Source organism: Phyllobates terribilis, unplaced genomic scaffold (assembly GCF_046119375.1).
Source record: "Phyllobates terribilis strain yellow unplaced genomic scaffold, ASM4611937v1 Scaffold_9__5_contigs__length_417890890, whole genome shotgun sequence".
Lineage (NCBI taxonomy): Eukaryota > Metazoa > Chordata > Amphibia > Anura > Dendrobatidae > Phyllobates > Phyllobates terribilis.
In genome coordinates, this window is record NW_027362769.1 from 118,287,501 (window position 1) to 118,307,239 (window position 19,739).

The 19,739-nt window shown below is 44.1% G+C and overlaps 1 protein-coding gene across 2 annotated transcripts in view; it reads right to left on the minus strand.

Annotated features, from left to right (window-relative positions):
• The window catches only part of CERS6 (ceramide synthase 6), a 441,738-nt gene that overhangs the window by 19,937 nt on the left and 402,062 nt on the right, over nt 1-19,739 (minus strand). For both annotated transcript variants that reach the window (XM_073647006.1, XM_073647005.1), the window contains exon 9: nt 8,713-8,869. In XM_073647006.1, coding sequence (XP_073503107.1) covers nt 8,713-8,869 — 157 coding nt within the window. The remainder of the gene's footprint in view (nt 1-8,712; nt 8,870-19,739) is intronic.

The window sequence follows — 19,739 nt, forward strand, 5'->3', positions numbered from 1 at the left end:
GATGCCAGCAAAAGGAAAAAGAACATAATTGTCAAAAAGTCAAGAGAACCTATATTTATGTATGAAAATACCAATTCTCAAGAATAACACAAGAATCAGCCTCACACGGCAAAGGAGCGACATCGTAATGAGGAGTTTGGAAACTAAATGCACAAAATAAACCTTCCTTTTATTACATGAATTAAAACGACTCAATCTGTGAATAAAAATATGGCAAAATTGTATTTTTTTTATCCATATTATTAGAAAACACTGACATCAGTATATGAAGCTTTTTCCTAATATTCGTTGTAGACTCCTCTGTAATACAAATTAATACTTCTTGCTTGAACCCCGAGTGGCTGTAATGGGGTGTTAAGAAATATTTGTGAGGGAATAAAAAAACACCTTTTTGTACTAAAGAAATGAACGTTCTCTAATATAGGAACTACCTCTAAATAATTTATCCTGTTGGTATCCTAGAAAGTCAAGAGCAAAAGCTGGGCGCACTTTAAGGTGTTCTCTTTTTTTGGTTGCCCATGTAAATATTATAGTATGTTGTGATTGCATTACAAGTAGCGATGAGCGAGTGTATTCATTACTATTCGCACAGATAGTACGGTATTCGGGTTACTCGTTTGTGTACTCGCCTCGCTATATTCGGATGTCCCGCCCTGCAGTTTTGGCGCCTCCTTTGCAGCCACTAAAAATGCTGGCCTTCTTAACCAATCACAGTAATGCTGCAAACATCTTGGTTGTGGCATTACTGTGATTAGCTGGCCGCCCAGCGTCATTGGGTCTATTTAAGCCCTGCCGCCACCATTTTGTGCACATTGCGCCTGGAGCCTGCGTTCTATAAGCATAGGGAGAGACCTGCCGTGTGTACTAGTTCAGTGTTTAAAGGAGCTGCTCGCTAGTTCCATAATACCACCAAAAAATAGCTCTTTTCAGAGCTGAAGACTCACAACAAAGTCAGAGTACAGGGAAGGAGAGATTGTGCATTAGGTAGGGAGGGTATTAGGTAGTGTTCTTTCAGTGTCCATCTTAAAACCGCTCTTGTCAGAGGCAAAGCAATATTTTTCCAGCACACACAGAAGTAGTATTTTGAGCTGCCTTTTTTTTTTTTTTTTTAGCATCGGTCTATTTTCTCCGCTATTTTAGGGGTCAGAGCCTGGCTTCTGCTGTCCCCATTAGTCCACTTAAAAATGCGTTTGGTGCCCTACGCAAAGCAGTAGTCCAAACGTTTCCTACTGCCTGCTACAAAGTACGCACCAGGCCATTTTACCCACTATTTTGGAAGCCACCATACCAAGGGCCACCAATCACAAATAGTGGTTAGGCTGGAGTAGAAATACTGTCCTGGTTTGTCCACTGCACAATGTCCAACAGGTTTTTATGGGAAGGGGTTGACGTTAACAGCAGTAGCATGAATCTGCATTTTTGGTGAATTTAGGATGGCTTGCTCTCATCTGGAGGGATTACAAACTGTGGAGATATCCAGTCCTTGTTGAATTTAATCAGAGTAAGTCTGTCTGCATTTTCTGTGGAGAGGCGTGGGCGCCTATCAGTGATGATTGCCCCAGAGGAACTGAAAACACGCTCAGACACCACACTAGCAGCCTGGCAGGCCAGCACCTCCAAGGCATATAAGGAGAGGTCGGGCCAAGTGTTCATCTTAGACACCCAATAATAAAAGGGAACTGAAGCGTCAGAAAGGACCCACGTTTGGTCACTTAAGTACCCCTTGAACATGTTCTGCAACTTATCCCTCCTTGGCATTGTTAAAGGCACAGATAGCCCTTGCTGTTGTGTTATTTTATTGAAAATTGCCCAATTTGTGCACATTTCCCCCCCACCTCTGTTGGAGCTGGTGTTCGTGTCTCTCCCCATTATCCCTTGGTGTTGAAAAGAGTTGGTACCTCTGCCACCAGCATTGTCTGAGGGTGATGTTTTCAGCATCTGATCTATAACGGCGCTCTTGAACGATTCCATTGTAAAACTCTTTGGTGGCTCCAAAAAGGAGAGAATGACATTACTCCTTGTACCGTGGATCGAAAAGGTGGCCAACCAGTATAGGTCGCTCTTGTCACCTGCACTTTAAAAACATCTCCAGAATCCAACCTTTTCTCACCTTTGAAACTGCTAAAACTCTTACTGTCGCTCTTATTCACTCTCGTCTAGACTACTGCAACTCACTTCTGATCAGTCTCCCTCTTTCCAAACTTTCTCCTCTCCAATCCGTCCTGAATGCGGCAGCCAGGGTCGTATTTCTGTCCAGCCGCACCACCGATGCCTCCATCTTGTGCCAGTCATTACACTGGTTGCCCATTTGCTACAGGGTCCAATATAAACTCATAACTCTCACACACAAAGCTCTCCACAGTTCTGCACCGCCTTATATCTCCTCTCTAATCTCTGTCTATCGCCCTACACGTGCCCTCTGCTCTACAAATGACCTAAGACTAATGTAGCGCCCCGAGGGCTCGGCCGCTACAGGGGTATTGCACCTCTGCCAGAGGTGTGGTATTCCACTCCCGGGTAAGGATGGAGTGTGGACCAGGGCTCAGTTAGCCGCATACAGCACACTCACCCCATTTCCAAGGTACAGCTCAACGGTACTCCCATTAGACAGAAATGCAGGTACGACAGACCATGTCCCTGGCTGGAGTGGGGAGGGGGGAGGAATACCCAGTGATGTAGGAGCAGATAGGGGTTGGTTCCTGAGCGTAGGTAGGAGCCCATTGGTTGCTGGTCACCTGGGCTCATGGCTAGAGGGAAGTATAAAAGGCGGGCACCATCTTAGAACAGGGTTCAGTCTGTGCAGAGAGAGGAGAAGACAGGGGGTAGAGGCTCTGTAGGAGCTCTACTCCAGAGTGGGCCTAGAGAGAGGCCGAGGAGGAGAGTGGAGAGAGAGAGGAGGTGAAAGGGAGCTAGGATTACTTCTCAGCCCAGCTCCACGAGAAAGGAGAAGAAGGAGGAACAGAGAAGGGAAAAGAAGAGAAAGAAACAGAAGGGCTCAGGAACAACAAGGAAGAAGGGACCCTAAGAACCAACGAGAATACAGGGTGAAGGGTCAGGCAGATTAAGGGTGCCGGATCCCAAGTTGGTGGAGGAGAAACTACCCTCAGCCAAAGACCGGACGTCGTGATCATTTATTGGTGCGACACCTCATCAAACCTGCTAGGAAGGCACCATATAGGGCAGCGGGGAACGGGCCCACGTTTACCCGTGCAGTTCCGCGGCAGCTGGACAAAAGTGGGTCACTGGTGAGGCAGGCCAAAGGAAGGATTGAAGGGGGTCCTGAGCCATACTCCTGAGCTGCCTGGGAGTTGACCGAGCCCCTCACCTGGTGGACGCAGCACGGCTCGGGCAGTCATTGCCAGCTGAAGTGACTAGGATATTAACCGTGAGTAAAGACCCTGGACTGCAGTACGCTGTCTGTGTGCTTTTTCGCTCCTCCGGCACTACCGATACTGGGACTCTCACCACCATCACTCCCACCATCCACTACACTGCCCTGGGACCGCACTCTTTCCGTGGGGAGTCACACCATCCCAGCTGCATACATCATCGGCCCCACCGGGTCGCCACTACTACCCCCATCGTCTCCCTATTGCCCGGTTCCGAGTACCCCACGGACTAGGGGGCGAGTCACTAACATCCCCAATAATCCAAACCTCGCACCTCCGTCTCCAAGACTTCTCTCGTGCTGCACCAGTTCTCTGGAATGCTCTACCCCAGATGATCAGACTGATGCCTAGCCCCCACGTCTTTAAGAGCGCCTTAAAAACCCATCTCTTTAAACAAGCCTACCACCTCAACTATTCAGTAAACTAACTTTCCCCTGTTCCCTCCTTCTAAATATTATTCAGAATCCGCACCCTAACATAACTGTTTAAACTGTCTTACCTTGTATTTAATTTATTGTATGTACATGTCCCCGCTTAATTGTAAAGTGCTGCGGAATATGTTGACGCTATATAAATAAAAATTATTATTATTATTGTTGGATAAAATGTGTATCACGCGAGGGTCTTGCCACAGACACTTACACATGAATTGCACCATGTAGGTCAAGCTGCAAAAGGCAAATGTCCTGTGTCCTCAACAGTAGAAACAGTACCCATCCTCTCCTCACGCTGACTCGCCTCCTCCTCCTTCTACACCTCCTCCTCTCCAGCCCATCCAGGCTGTACAGACATGAAGCTTGGGTTGGGTGTCCCCTCTGTAGCATTACGAGTCCCCTCTGTAGCACAGAAAAACAAGACCTCTCTCTCCTCATCCTCATCACCCAATGTTGCCTCAGAATATTGGCTGGGCTGGGTAGTATCACCCATTGGGAAATCTGGCTCCATACCAACATGCTGGGCACTCAAAGCTTCCTCTTTGAGATTATGCAGTGATTGTTTCAAGAGACACAGCAGCGGGATGGTTACGCTGATAATAGCCTGATCACTGCTCACAAGGTTGGTGCAGTACTCAAAGTCCTCAAGAACCTCACAAATGTCAGCGATCCACACCCACTCGACAGTTGTTATATGTGGTGGCTGACTCTCAGTCTGATGGGCATTTTGAAGCTGGTATTCAGCTACTGCCCTCTGCTGTTCACTAATCCTCGCCAACATATGATAGGTGGAGTTCCACCGTGTGGGCAGGTCGCAAATGAATCGGTGACTTGGCAAATTCAAGCGCTTTTGCAGCGCTGTAAGAGCAGCAAAAGCGGTAGAGGAATGGCGGAAATGGGCGCTAATATGGCGCACCTTCTCAAGTAGGTACAACAAATCACGGTAAGTTTTCAGAAATTTCTGAACAACTAAGTTCAGCACATGAGTCATGCATGGCATGTGTACCAGCTTGCTGACCTTTAAAGCTGCCACCAGGTTACTCCCATTATCACAGACTACCAGACCAGGTTGGAGGTGCAGCGGGGAGAGCCACTGATCGGTCTGTTGTATTAAAGCTTGCCACAGCTCTGTTGCAGTGTGTGCTTTCTGACCTAAACAGATCAGCTTCAGGAGAGTGCGTTGCCGCTTTGCTGATGGGCTGCTGCTGCACAGGTCCCAGCTTGGCAGTGATGGGGAGGGTAATTCAGCAGAGGATGAAGAGCAGGAGGAGGGGAGAGAGGAAGTGGAATATGAAGAGGCGGAAACCCTGACAGAAGTTGGGCCTGCTATTCTTGGCGTGGGTGTGATGTTCCAGTTTGCGCCTTTGTCCCACCCTCCACCAGGTTCACCCAGTGTGCCGTGACAGAAATGTATTGTCCTTGTCCACAACAACTTGTCCAGGTGTCTGTTAGGTGGACTTTCCCGGTTATGGCGTTGGTGAGAGCATGGTTCAGATTGTTTAACACGTGCTGCTGTAAAGCAGGGATGGCACACCGGACAAAATAGTGGTGGCTGGGAACACAGTATCGTGGGGCAGCCACAGCCAAGAGATCACGGAAAGACTGTGTTCCCACAAGCCTAAACAGCAACATCTCCACAGCTAGCAATTTGGCAATGTGCGAGTTTATTATCTGTGCCTGTGGGTGCGTGGCTGGGTATTTACACTTTCTTTCAAAGCTCTTAGGCAAGGACAATTGGACGCTTCGCTGGGACAAGGAAGTGGATGTGGTTGATGTTCGTTGCGTGTAAGCAACTGCAGCTTGTGGGCAGAAGATATGAGTGCCTGCTTCCTGAACAGCAGATTGTGAAGGACATAGCACAGGTGACATGGCATTGGTTTGACCTGCAGATGTAGATTTGGTACCCTGGTGTTCCGCCCACCTACTGGGGTGCTTGGCTGCCATGTGGTTTCGCATACTGGTGGTGCTCAGGTTGCCTTTGCCCTGGCTTCTGCTCAACTTGGTATGGCAGATGATACAGACTATAATGTTTTTCTCTGAAGGACTTTCAGAAACAAAATTCCACAAATAGCTGAACATCCTCTTGCCCTGACTTGGCGCACAGTGGGGTTGCTCTTGGGAACAGTTGACCCAGTTCTCACTCTGGGCAAACCACAACCCCTTGGTGCCTGTGTTGGTGCTACATATCCATCTTCCTCTGTGTTACTGTCATGGCTATGTGTGGCAACGGTCCAGGTTGGATCAGTGGACTCATCATTGACCTCCTCGTCTTCCATCTCATCCTCCTTCTCAGTTGACATTGTAGGCAGACCTGATGGCAACTGTGTCTCATCATCATCATCCTCCACCTCTAGAGACAGTAAATGATGTTCCTCCAAGTGGCTTTCTTCTGGCCGTAGGTCCTCAAATACTTGAGCATCAACACATGCCACCTCCTCTGTCTCTCTTCAATGCTGCACGGTGATAGGCCAGAGCCAACCCCAAGGATACGTACAAACAGATCCTCCAAGTGGCCAAGCTTGGGGTCATATGTCTCCTGTGACTGCTAATGGTGGGAGGAAGGAGAACCAGCTTCAGGATTGGATGGGCCAGCCTTCTGTGTATACACAGTTGACGGTGTTGTCGTGGAAGATTTGTTGCTGCTTGACAAATGCGTAGAGGCCTTGTCTGCTATCCAAGACAGAATCTGCTCTCGCTCTTCTGGTTTCCACACACGTTTACTTTCCAGACTGGGAAATTTTTCCAGGAACAAAGTGGATGCATCAAGCTTCTTCTAACCTGACACAGACTGAGTGCCTTCTATGCACACCACTGACAACACCACGTCACTTAACAACAGGCTTTTTTGGCATTTTGTGTTTTGTTGACAGATTTTCATATGTTGACGGCACAAGCCAAGCTAATTGTCACAGCCAAAATACTGAGTCAACCATGACTCAGCCCATAGGGCTAATTTTTACAAACCCTATGCAAATTGTGCAGTCTAAATAGAAATTTAGACTGTGTTGATGACCAACTGATGGCCCTCTGAAAACTTGAATTGAGGGCCACAACTACTACAGTACTCCATCGTAGATAATGATTGTCAAGGGAGGCCCTTGTCATGGAATCTTCCTGCACCTATGACAGCCCCCAGGAGTAATTTTTGGAAATACGATACACATTCTGCACTGGTCCAAGTAGTACAATATCAAGAAGTCTTCTCTTGCTATATAATTTGGGGAATATTAAAATTTATTTTTAACAACAAGTAGTATTGGTAGAAGGATCCACCATTTTTGAGGGTTATGAGCTTACATATTAGGGTCATCTTGGGTCCCCAACAATCAAACATAGGTGACCAATCCATACTTGACAACAGTCCCAATTTTGCCAGGACAATCCAAGGAGAAGAAAAGTTAAGTGGAAGGGCTTATGCTAACCTATGACTAAAGGGTTAATTTTGAGAGTCTTCTTGAGCGGTCACAGAATGGGCCGAAATGTCCTGATTTCAGGCATTATAGCGTTATCCCCATATTTAGAAGTTATGACCTATTTTGCTGATGCCAAGAAAAGGGGCTTTGGAATGCCCATACAAACAGAACGGTGGCGGAGTATTTGCACCACTGCTCCATCTACAGGGTGGGCCATTTATATGGATATACCTAAATTAAATGGGAATGGTTGGTGATATCAACTTCCTGTTTGTGGCACATTAGTATGGGGGAAGAGGGTTGCATTGACAATCCAACACAATGGGCAGCACTTTGAACACATTTTATAAGTGGTCATAAACTTGTAAATAACTCATGAAAAAATAAAGTTACGTTAAAGCCAAGCACACCATTGTTTTTCTTATGAGATTCTCAATAAGTTTGATGTGTCACATGACCCTCTTCCCATTGAAAAAAATAAAGTTGGATCCAAAATGGCTGCCATGGTCACCACCCATCTGGAAAAGTTTTCCCCCTCCCATATACTAATGTGCCACAAACAGGAAGTTGATATCACCAACCATTCCCATTTCATTTAGGTGTATCCGTATAAATGGCCCACCCTGTTTTTACTATGGCACTGCTGGAATAAGCTGAGATCTGTGCTCAGGTATCACTGGCCGTTCATAGATAGTGAATGGCCATACCCTACCATTGTTCACTCAGACAGATTCTCTTTAGAGCCCTGTTCTCAGGACCAGTGCGAGTCCCAAAGATTGGACCCCCACAATAGCAAGTTATTACATATTCCAACTCTAAATGACGTCTATGAACTTGAAATTTGGGCAAACAATCAAAGCGCGGGTGAATATTTTGAAACTCTATTCTATATTTATTGCCATTTTTTTTACTCGATATATGGCATTGAAATGAAGGAAAAAGAACATTACAAATTCAATTACTGCATGGTGTGAATCTTTCTATGAATTATGCCAATCTTCAGGCCAACGTTTTTTCTTATTGTCCCGGTAAATCCCTTTGATAAAACTTAATTGCAGTGTTGATCAGAAAGTAAAATAACTGCAGTACCAACCACACACTGGTAACCAAGCATTGCATTAATTCTAGAAATGGGTTTATAGATCCCTAATAATGTCTGTGGATACTCAATGTTTTGCCAAACAGTTCACTGCCAGCCATTACTGCAACTATCCAATTAGCATTCATCCATCTAATCCATTCACTGGTAGAAAATAAATGGGAAAATACATTGATTAGGAAATAACTACCTACTATCACCCCCCCCAAAAAAAAAACAAATCATAAATCCAATAATACTAATTTATTTTGGCCACAGCCGCATTTTACTTTTTTTCACCTAAAAGAATTCTCAAATCTAAGTGCAAGAAATGAAATAGCAGCAGGATACCATGGACGCAGGGCTGGAGGAACAGAAATGTGAAACATAATTCTCACCTTGCCTTTAGAGATGGCTTTACAAGCAATCTTGACTATTAGGTAAGACCAGAATAGATGCAGAGATTGAAGCAGGAGCAGCAGGAGATTAAACACCCACCAGGAGGGGTAAGGACCTACAATTTCCCAGCTTTCAAACAGAGTGGTGTTTAGTATCCTGAAACACAGAATTAAAGCGTTACATGCACATCAAATTATACCGGAGGCCTTTAAATAATCAAATAAAGAAGCTGAGAACAAAAGGTGATTACTAAAGTTGAGAACCAATTTATTTTACATCCCTCTACCTATTGTAAGTATAGAAAATTATATTTGTGCACGCAGCATAAATAATACAGGCAGCCCAGATTCTTTGCTGCAAATGCGAACCTTCTCTGTGAGCCACAAAAGGAGTTAAAAAGTGATTATCATTGTAACATTTGCCATCACTTCTCCAACACAATAATGTGCAGGGACAGAGAAAGAAGATGTATCCTGGCATTACTTTTTTTTTTTTACGTTTTTTAATAAAATGTTTACTTTCAAAATAACAATTCTGGAACATCTTTTCTCTTAAGGCTATGTTCACACATCATGTTTTTTCAGCGGTTTTTTTATGCAGATTTTATCCAAATTTCCAGATGCGTTTTGCAGTACCAGCAAAGTCTATGAGAAACCAGAATTCTCTGTTCACACATCATGTTTTTTTTTTTTGTACAGGATTTTCACCCATAGAAAGTAATGGGTGGTGAAAAAAATGTATCAAAATTTGTATCAGAGTTTTTTCAGCGTTTTTGAGGCCAAAATACAATGGGGTTCTTTTTTTCCACAGAACTTTATGTACATGCATAAAAAGAGACAGAAGGAGAGTGAAAAAAAAAAAACGCTGAAAAAACGCACCAAAAACGCATAAAAAAAGAACAAAAACTGCAAGAAAAATCCTGAAGAAAATGCCCTTGAAGATCAGGTTTTGCAGCAGATTTGTGGCTCACAAAAAACCATGATGCCTGAACATAGCCTAACACTGCATTGATTTGTTCCTCTGTTATTCCTCCAAGAAGTGTAGGAGTGTTAACAGTTTGGGGTGTGTCCGTACACAATCTGACATAGTCAGCACTGATTGGACAGTATTAGAGTAGGTGATGACACGCCCCCCAAATGGAACCATCCAGTTATCAATTCATTCATAAACTACCAGGATGAGTTACAGCGGATCAGCACAACGCAGTATTAGGAGAACAAACACTTCACACTCGTTACATTATAGAGAATGCAAGTATTTACTAAGACAGACAATTTAGGAGAGATGACAGATCCTCTTTAATTTGGAATTTGGATTGGGAACATGGAACAATATGAGCGCAGACAATCTATATAGTGTGTGGGACTACGCTGGCGATATATATATACAAATAAAATAAAGTAATTGTGCAGTTATAAGAAGTATAACCACTAGGGGGCAATCACTCATACCTTGAGATTAGGGCATAAAATATTTTTGATTACACATAACTAATGATGTAATTATAAATGTTATACAGCATGTAAAAAAGAGGCACAACGTTTATGTTTTATCTGCTTTGTAATAAGCCTGTTTTTACCTACAGTACAGACCAAAAGTTTGGACACACCTTCTCATTTAAAGATTTTTCTGTATTTTCATGACTATGAAAATTGTACATTCACACTGAAGGCATCAAAACTATGAATTAACACATGTGGAATTATATACTTAACAAAAAAGTGTGAAACAACTGAAAATATGTCTTATATTCTAGGTTCTTCAAAGTAGCCACCTTTTGTTTTGATAACTGCTTTGCACACTCTTGGCATTCTCTTGATGAGCTTCAAGAGGTAATCATCGGAAATGGTCTTCCAATGATCTTGAAGGAGTTCCCAGAGATGCTTAGCACTTGTTGGCCCTTTTGCCTTCACTCTGCGGTCCAGCTCACCCCAAACCATCTCGATATGGTTCAGGTCTGGTGACTGTGGAGGCAAGGTCATCTGGCGTAGCACCCCATCACTCTCCTTCTTGTTCAAATAGCCCTTACACAGCCTGGAGGTGTGTTTGAGGTCATTGTCCTTTTGAAAAAAAAATGATGGCCCAACTAAACGCAAACCGGATGGAATAGCATGCCGCTGCAAGATGCTGTGGTAGCCTTGCTGGTTCAGTATGCCTTCAATTTTGAATAAATCCCCAACAGTGTCACCAGCAAAGCACCCCCACACCATCACACCTCCTCCTCCATGCTTCACGGTGGGAACCAGGCATGTAGAGTCCATCCGTTCACCTTTTCTGCGTCTCACAAAGACACGGTGGTTGGAACCAAAGATCTCGAATTTGGACTCATCAGACCAAAGCACAGATTTCCACTGGTCTAATGTCCATTCCTTGTGTTCTTTAGCCCAAACAAGTCTCTTCTGCTTGTTGCCTGTCCTTAGCAGTGGTTTCCTAGCAGCTATTTTACCATGAAGGCCTGCTGCACAAAGTCTCCTCTTAACAGTTGTTGTAGAGATGTGTCTGCTGCTAGAACTCTGTGTGGCATTGACCCGGTCTCTAATCTGAGCTGCTGTTAACCTGCGATTTCTGAGGCTGGTGACTCGGATAAACTTATCCTCAGAAGCAGAGGTGACTCTTGGTCTTCCTTTCCTGGGGCGGTCCTCATGTGAGCCAGTTTCTTTGTAGCGCTTGATGGATTTTGCAACTGCACTTGGGGACACTTTCAAAGTTTCCCAATTTTTCAGACTGACTGACCTTCATTTCTTAAAGTAATGATGGCCACTCGTTTTTCTTTACTTAGCTGCTTTTTTCTTGCCATAATACAAATTCTAACAGTCTATTCAGTAGCACTATTAGCTGTGTATCCACCAGACTTCTGCACAATATAACTGATGGTCCCAACCCCATTTATAATGCAAGAAATCCCACTAATTAAACCTGACAGGGCACACCTGTGAAGTGAAGACCATTTCCGGTGACTACCTCTGGAAGCTCATCAAGAGAATGCCAAGAGTGTGCAAAGCAGTCATCAAAGCAAAAGGTGGCTACTTTGAAGAACCTAGAATATAAGACATATTTTCAGTTGTTTCACACTTTTTTGTTAAGTATATAATTCCACATGTATTAATTCATAGTTTTGATGCCTTCAGTGTGAATGTACAATTTTCATAGTCCTGAAAATACAGAAAAATCTTTAAATGAGAAGGTGTGTCCAAACTTTTGGTCTGTACTGTACATCAAACTGTAAATATATAATCTATATGTGTGAAATGTGTACTAAGCTCTATCAATACAAGTAAATACTAATGAACAAATGATCAAATTACTCTGTTCGAAGTGTTATTTATTTTATGCTATGGTTTTATCTGGACGCCACCTACTGGTAGAAAAACAGTAAAGCAGCTGAACCCATCTGAAGAACGCAGAGGCGATTATAATAAAAAAGGCACTGGGAAAAGTGGAGCAACTGCACAGAGCTACCAGGCAGTTTAAAGTGTAACTTTCAGGTGACTTCAGAATAAGCTGTGTGCACAAATGAGGAATAATACTATTTCTGGCCATTTTGTGACGTATATAGTTTCCCCCCCTATACTCAAAGCCTCAAGCAGTTCCTTCTTGAGCCTTTTTTGCTTTTGTTTCCCTCCAGCTTCTAGCCACCTTCCCTATCCATGGATTTATAGGCAAAAGGTGTAATTTGATCCCTCACTGAAGACAGATTTGAACAGTTTTTGAGAGTGAGTGATATACAATGGGTACGAAAGGATTCAGACCCCTTTAAATGTTTCACTCTTTGCTTCATTGCAGCCATTTGGTAAATTCTAAAAAGTTCATTTTTTTGCTCATTAAAGTACACTCTGCTCCCCATCTTGACTGAAAAAAACAGAAATGTAGACATTTTTGCAAATTTATTAAAAAAGAAAAACTGAAATATCACATGGTCATAAGTATTCAGACCCTTTGCTCAGACACTCATATTTGAGTCACATGCTGTCCATTTCCTTGTGATCCTCCTTGAGATGGTTCTACTCCTTCATTGGAGACCAGCTGTGTTTAATTAAACTGATAGGACTTGATTTGGAAAGGCACACACCTGTCTATATAAGACCTCACAGTGCATGTCAGACCAAATGAGAATCATGAGCTCAAAGGAGCTGCCCAAGGAGCTCAGAGACAGAATTGTGACAAGGCACAGATCTGGCCAAGGTTACAAAAGAATTTCTGCATTACTCAAGGTTCCTAAGAGCACAGTGACCTCCATAATCCTTACATGGAAGAAGTTTGGGACCACGAGAAGTCTTCCTAGACCTGGCCATCCAGCCAAACTGAGCAATCGTGGGAGAAGAGCCTTGGTGAGAGAGGTAAAGAAGAACCCCAAGATCACTGTGGCTGAGCTCCAGAGATGCAGTAAGGAGATGGGAGAAAGTTCCACAAAGTCAACTATCACTGCTGCCCTCCACCAGTCGGGCCTTTATGGCAGAGTGGCCTGATGGAAGCCTCTCTTCAGTTCAAGACATATGAAAACCCGCATAGAGTTTGCCCCAAAACACATGAAGGACTCCCAGACTATGAGAAATAAGATTCTCTGGTCATGAATTTATGTAAAAAAATTTTTTTACCCCTTTAAGTCTCCATTTTAAGCTGGCCCTGAGAATTCCCTAATACCGCCCACCAGGACAATTTTTCTGGAGTTTGGAGATCTGCTGTCCCCCAGTAATAAAGCCAATCTACAGAATCTTTGTGCTGCAGTTTTTCTAATGGTATTGATGTTTTATCCTCTTGAGTCCCAGTGACATGTCCAGAAAAAGCCCCACAACCCTTTAAGAATTAAAGCAGGTATGATGATTTGAAATATGAGTCTCATCATGTTGAGGTCCATGACATTGCACAGTAATTACTTTCTCTTGTAGCTGCGGTGTATTAGACCCCTCCACTTTTCTTTTGCTAGAGGGCTCCCTACGGCAGCTCATGATTAAAGCCTTAACGTCTTGCTATAACCATATGACCACTCTTTGATCTCTGCTAAATTACTTAAGGCCCCGTCACACTAAGCGATGCAGCAGCGATCCCGACAACGATACGACCTGTCAGGGATCGTTGCTGCATCGCTAATACATCGCTGGTGAGCTGTCAAACAGGCAGGCTCACCAGCGATCAGGGGAGCAACGATATCGTGGAAAGAATCGTTCCACGATGTCCTGCTCCCGTTACCAGCCTGCTGCAAGCAGGAGCAGGCTGGTAACTATGGTAAACATCGGGTTACTAAGTGCGCGTGTGCCCCTAGTAACCCGCTGTTTACCATGGATACCACTCTGCTACCGTGAGCTGGAGCCTCCGCTCACCGTAGCAGAGTGGTATCTATGGTAAACAGCGGGTTACTAAGTGCGCGCGTGCCCCTAGTAACCCGATGTTTACCATGGTTACCAGCCAGATCGTTGGTCCCGCTGGTCACACACAGCGATGTGTGCTGGCCAGCGGGAGGCCAACGACCAAAAAATGGTCCAGGACACTTTGCAACGATCAGCGACCTCACAGCAGGGGCCTGATCGTTGCAAAGTGTCACACATAGCGACATCACTGGTGAGGTCGCTGGTGAGTCACCAAAACCGTGACACAGCAGCGATCTCGCTAGCGATATCGCTTAGTGTGACGGGGCCTTTAGACTCTGTACAACATCAGGCTGAAACTTTATTAAGAGTGATATAAAAGATATATTGATTACAAGAATGAATACTGACTAACAGAGCAGCACTAGGAAAGTATACATAGGGTATCGGAGGCTGATATGAGAGATAACACGGAGCGCAGATAATAACAGTCATCACCTCTCTCCAATCATAGTCCATTGTTTAACACACAAAGGCACACTAATGGTAAAGACTTTTTTTAGCTTCATCTGTATGAACAATCACTTTGGCGATTATCGACCTGTTTGAAGGGACTGTGTCATCAGGAAATTATTGTTTAAATCAGGTTTTTTGGGTTACATGTAATTTTTTTTAAAGATGTTCGCAATGTTTTTTTTTCTCGCCCATATTACAATCTTTATTATAAATAAAAATTAGAAATCTTGCAATTTTCTCACTGACCACTGGAGTTATTTTAGACTCTAACTTCCTGTTGTTTCAGGAAATAGCACATGTACATGAGCAGCAATGAACAGACAGATTCTATCTTTTGTATTGAAGCATTAAATGAGCGTTTGCAAAGCTCATTGTAAAGGGAGGATGTGACATCTGTGTTGGTACCTGCCCTCCTGTCACCAGGCGGCACCACATTCTTGTTGTGGATGACGGGAGGTGACAACTCTAGCTCCGTGTGTACTGGTACTTATAGTTCTGTCCATACTAGTAATAATAATAATAATAATAATAATAATTAATAAAAGCAAATAACTCCAATTAGAAATGTGGTATGGTTCTTTTGATTCGCTATGTTACTTATCCCATGTGCAGGTCAATGCAGTAGCTTATCTATCCATGGTTACGGCCATTAACAACTAACTGTCACTATATGAATGGTTCTAACCATGGATATGTGACGCTCACAGCCCTCCCTGGGAAATGGGGGTACTCGGAGCCGGGTCAGATGTTGGGGAGGCAGTCGTGGCCTGGACCCGTTCTGTGCCCAGGGCCGTCACATTAAAAGTAATGGGCTATCAGGGTTGAGTGGTATTTATCAACTATGCCACCTGTGGTGTCCGGTGATGCGCCACCAGCGCTGCTAGCAGTCCTCTGAGGCTGGATGTTGTGGCAGAAGGCGATGGTATAACTCCCCACAGGCGGAGCTGGGCCTCAGGGCAGAGGTGCGGATGGAGGGAGTAGTAGTGAGGAAGTTCTGGTGCTGTGCGGTGCGGTGTAATAATAAGAGTCCGGAGGCCTTAGGGATAGTCTTCCGCATCTTTACTCACGATTTTGGTAAGCAGCGGCAAGGCTTCTCCCTGCTCCTCGCGGCGCTCTGCGGCCACCAGAGACGAGGGCTCAGCGCACCCAGGATATTCAGGCACTTTGATCAGGACCCTCTGAGTGTTCCTAAACTGTCCCTTTCGACCTCTCCTGTCCGTGTACGTGAAAAGGCTGGGTCTCCCTCTGGACTATGCACAGATATAGGGTAAGGCGGCAATTCCGTTCCGCCCGTCACCCAACGGGATCCACTGTAGCCTACCGGGCTTCTCTGACAGAGACGTGAAGTGACAAAGTCAGATATCGGGGGCCGGTACCCCTCTTGCAGCAGGAGTCCCTCTGGCCAGGCCAGAATGGAGAGTACAGGAGGCGTACACCGCTCCGTCCGTGCTCTCTGGGATCCTTTTGCTTGTGGAGCTGTCAATATAGCTTCTTAAGCAAGGGAACTTGACAGGGGTAGAGACACTGTTAACTCATACCCGCTCCTCGTGTCAAGGTCAGAGCACGAGGACCGTGCATCTTCAGCACACTGCAGGCTCCTACACAAGGCCGCTGCCAGCTGTGAAGATCACACTCAAAGCACTCAGAATCAAGAACGGAACCAAGAACCTTGTGCTCAAGATGGCTGGCTATTACATATCAGATTATGTGTGTAAACTAAAACTGTGTTCTACCCTTCACCCACTACATGGTTCCCCTAACTTTTGGCTCCCCTCACTTGTGATCCTGCTGAGGCAGCACTATGGTGCATAATTGCCTCCCATAGGTCAGGAGTGTGTAGTGTTGAATGTAGATTCAGGGTCCTGACCAGTGCACCTTCCTTACCTGGTTGAGGAGACACTACACCTGCTGACAGGCTGCAGTATCCCCCCTTGTGGCGACCGGACCCTCCGGGGCGCCACAGATACCTAAGCTACTACAATGCCCTGGACATGGGGTAAGTGACATGGCGAATCAGAAGAACTATTCATTTCTAATTGGAAATATTTGCAAATATTATTATTACACCTACTACATATTGGAATAGGGTCTATGAGATGAGAATACACCTTTAACTTTTCAGTGTTTGTTCCTTCTGTGTGGCCTGTCGGGTTGCCAGCTACTTAAAGGGATTGTCCACTACTAGGACGACCTCTTCTTGATCTAAATGTTTGGGGCCGATAAAATTAAAAAGCCTATACTCACCTACTGTGCCGGTGCTGTTCCAGCGGTGTCGGCACTTGCAGTCCTAGGGCTCTCGTGCGATTATTATGACCTGTGACCCCGGTGCCCAATCAGCGCCGGCGTCACTGTCCCCACCTTCGGACGTTTTGAACATGAAGAGGAAGTCAGAGATCAGCTGCAGCAAGAACTTCCTCTTCATGTTCAAAACGTCCGAAGGCGGAGACCGTGACGACAGCGCTGATTGGGCCCCAAGGTCACGTGTCAGAACAACCGCACGAGAGCCCCAGGACCGCAAGTGCCGACACCGCTGCAACGGCGCCAGCACGGAAGATGAGTATAGGCTTTATTTTATCGGGGGCCAAACATTTAGATCAAGAAGGGGTTGTCCCAGTAGTGGACAACCTCTTTAACTGCTTCCCGACCGTCCACTGTACATAAACGTCGGCGCTGCCTGGGCTCTGTGCAGTGCCGACGTTTATGAACGGCCGGTGGTCCCGCAGCCCTCAGGACCCCAGGGTCCTGCAAGCGCTGCGGGTGCGGTGCAGAGCGACAGCTCTGACAGGGGACATCATCGGGACCTGATTGGATCAGGTCCCAATGATGTTAACCCTTTGCTATCTTCTATATGCCGCGATCTCTAGTGATCGCGGCATTTAGAAGATAATGAGAGGAGAGGGGGTCGTCCACTTACCTCTCCGACGGCCCCCTGATGTCTGACAGGACCTGCCGTTGTCATGGCAGCCGGAGGTCACATGACCGCCTCCGGATCTGCCATGTATGGTGTCCTGCTAGACTCAGCCTGCAGATGAAGTCTAGCAGGAGACACTGACTGTGAAACTGTCAGCAAAGTTCTCATGCAATGCAATACATGTCTATTGCATTGCATGAGAACAGTGATTAGAAAAATAAAAATTAATGTCCCATACAGGACTAAGTAAAAATGTAAAAAAAACTCTAAAAAATGTTTTCAAACTGTTAAAAAGAAAAATCACAAAATAAATAAATAAAATATTAAACCAATAAATCCGTATATTTATGCAAAAACAAAAAAAGTACACATATTTGGTATCGCCACATCCGTAACAACCCGATCTATAAAACTGTCACACTAATTAACTCCTTCTGTGCACACTGTAATAAAAAAAAATAAAAAACGGAGCAAAAAACTATGCTTTTTCATCATATTGCCAAACAAAAAGTGGAAAAAAATGCGATCAAAAAGCAAAATGGAAATAAAAATGGTACCGCTGAAAACTTCATCTTGTTCCGCAGAAAAAAAGATGCCATACAGCTCCATGAGCCTAAAAATAAAAAAGTTATAGCTCTCAGAATAAAGCGATGCAAAAAAATATTTTTTCTATAAAATTGTTTTATTGTGTAAAAGCGCCAAAACATAAGAAAAATATACAGTAAGTGTAGTATCGCTGTAAACGTACTGACCCGAAGAATAACGCTGCCTTATCACTTTTACCACACGCAGAATGGCATAAAAAAAAACCTCAAAAAACAATTCCTGAATTGTTTTGCTTTTGTTAATTTTACCTCCCAAAAAACGGAATAGAAGGCGATAAAAAAATGTCACGTACCCAAAAATGGTACCAATAAAAATGTCAACTCGTCCCGCAAAAAACAAGCTGTCACATGAGTCTGTTGGCCGAAGTATGGAAAAATTATAGCTCTTAAAATATGGCGATGCAAAAACTAGATTTTGCAAAAAAAGCGTCTTTTAGTGTGTGACAGCTGTCAGTCATAAAAACGATTTTTGGGATTGTTAACAATCGTTAACAATCCCAAAAAGCAGGAAGAATGGGAAGCATTTAAGGAAACCAGGATGGATGAACACAGAACTTAAACACATGCTAAAAAGAAAGAAAGAAATGTTTATTAAATGGAAAGAGGGAGGCATATCTAAAGAAGATTATAATGCAGTCTGCAGATCCTGCAGGGCACGTATCAGGTTAGCTAAAGCTGACAATGAATTAAGGCTTGCAAGAGATGTCAAAAGCAATAAAAAAGGATTTTGGGGGTATGTCAAAAGTAAAAGAAAAGTCAAAGATGTTATAGGATTTTTACAGGATGAAAATGGAGAAATGGTAAGAGAGGATGTTGAGAAGGCCGAACTTTTTAATTCCTATTTTGCATCTGTTTTCTCTCAGAAAGAAAATGTAACATCAACTGATCTTCACTGTCCTTTTAAAGGAATAGAGGAATCCAAGTTATCTGTAAACAGAAAGATTGTGAGGGAATATTTAGCTAACATAAATGAGTTCAAGTCTCCAGGTCCAGATGAATTACACCCCAGAGTACTGAAGGAGATCGTAGAAGAAATTTTAGAACCACTCTCCATAATCTTTGAAAATTCTTGGAGAACAGGAGAAGTCCCAGAAGACTGGAGAAGAGCAAATGTTGTTCCTATCTTCAAAAAGGGGAAGAAGGTGGACCCAGGGAACTATAGGCCGGTGAGTCTGACTTCTATACCAGGAAAGATCTTTGAACAAATTATTAAACAACATGTATGTAAGTACCTGGATAAGAATGAAGTGATTAACCAGAGTCAGCATGGGTTTGTAACTAACAAGTCATGTCAGACTAACTTAATTTCCTTCTATGACAGAATCACTGACTGGGTGGATCAGGGAAATGCTGTAGATATAGTATATCTTGACTTCAGCAAAGCATTTGACAAAGTATCTCACACCATCCTTATTGAAAAAATGACCAAGTATGCAATGGACCAGGCAACTGTTAGGTGGATTCATAACTGGCTTAGTGATCGGACTCAAAGGGTGGTTGTAAATGGCTTCACATCCAGCTGGATGAATGTCTCAAGTGGGGTACCACAGGGCTCCGTCCTGGGACCTGTATTGTTCAACATCTTTATCAATGATTTAGATGAAGGAATTGAGGGTAAACTGATTAAATTTGCTGATGACACAAAGCTAGGAGGGATAGCTAATACTAGAGAAGAGAGAGAGAGGATTCAA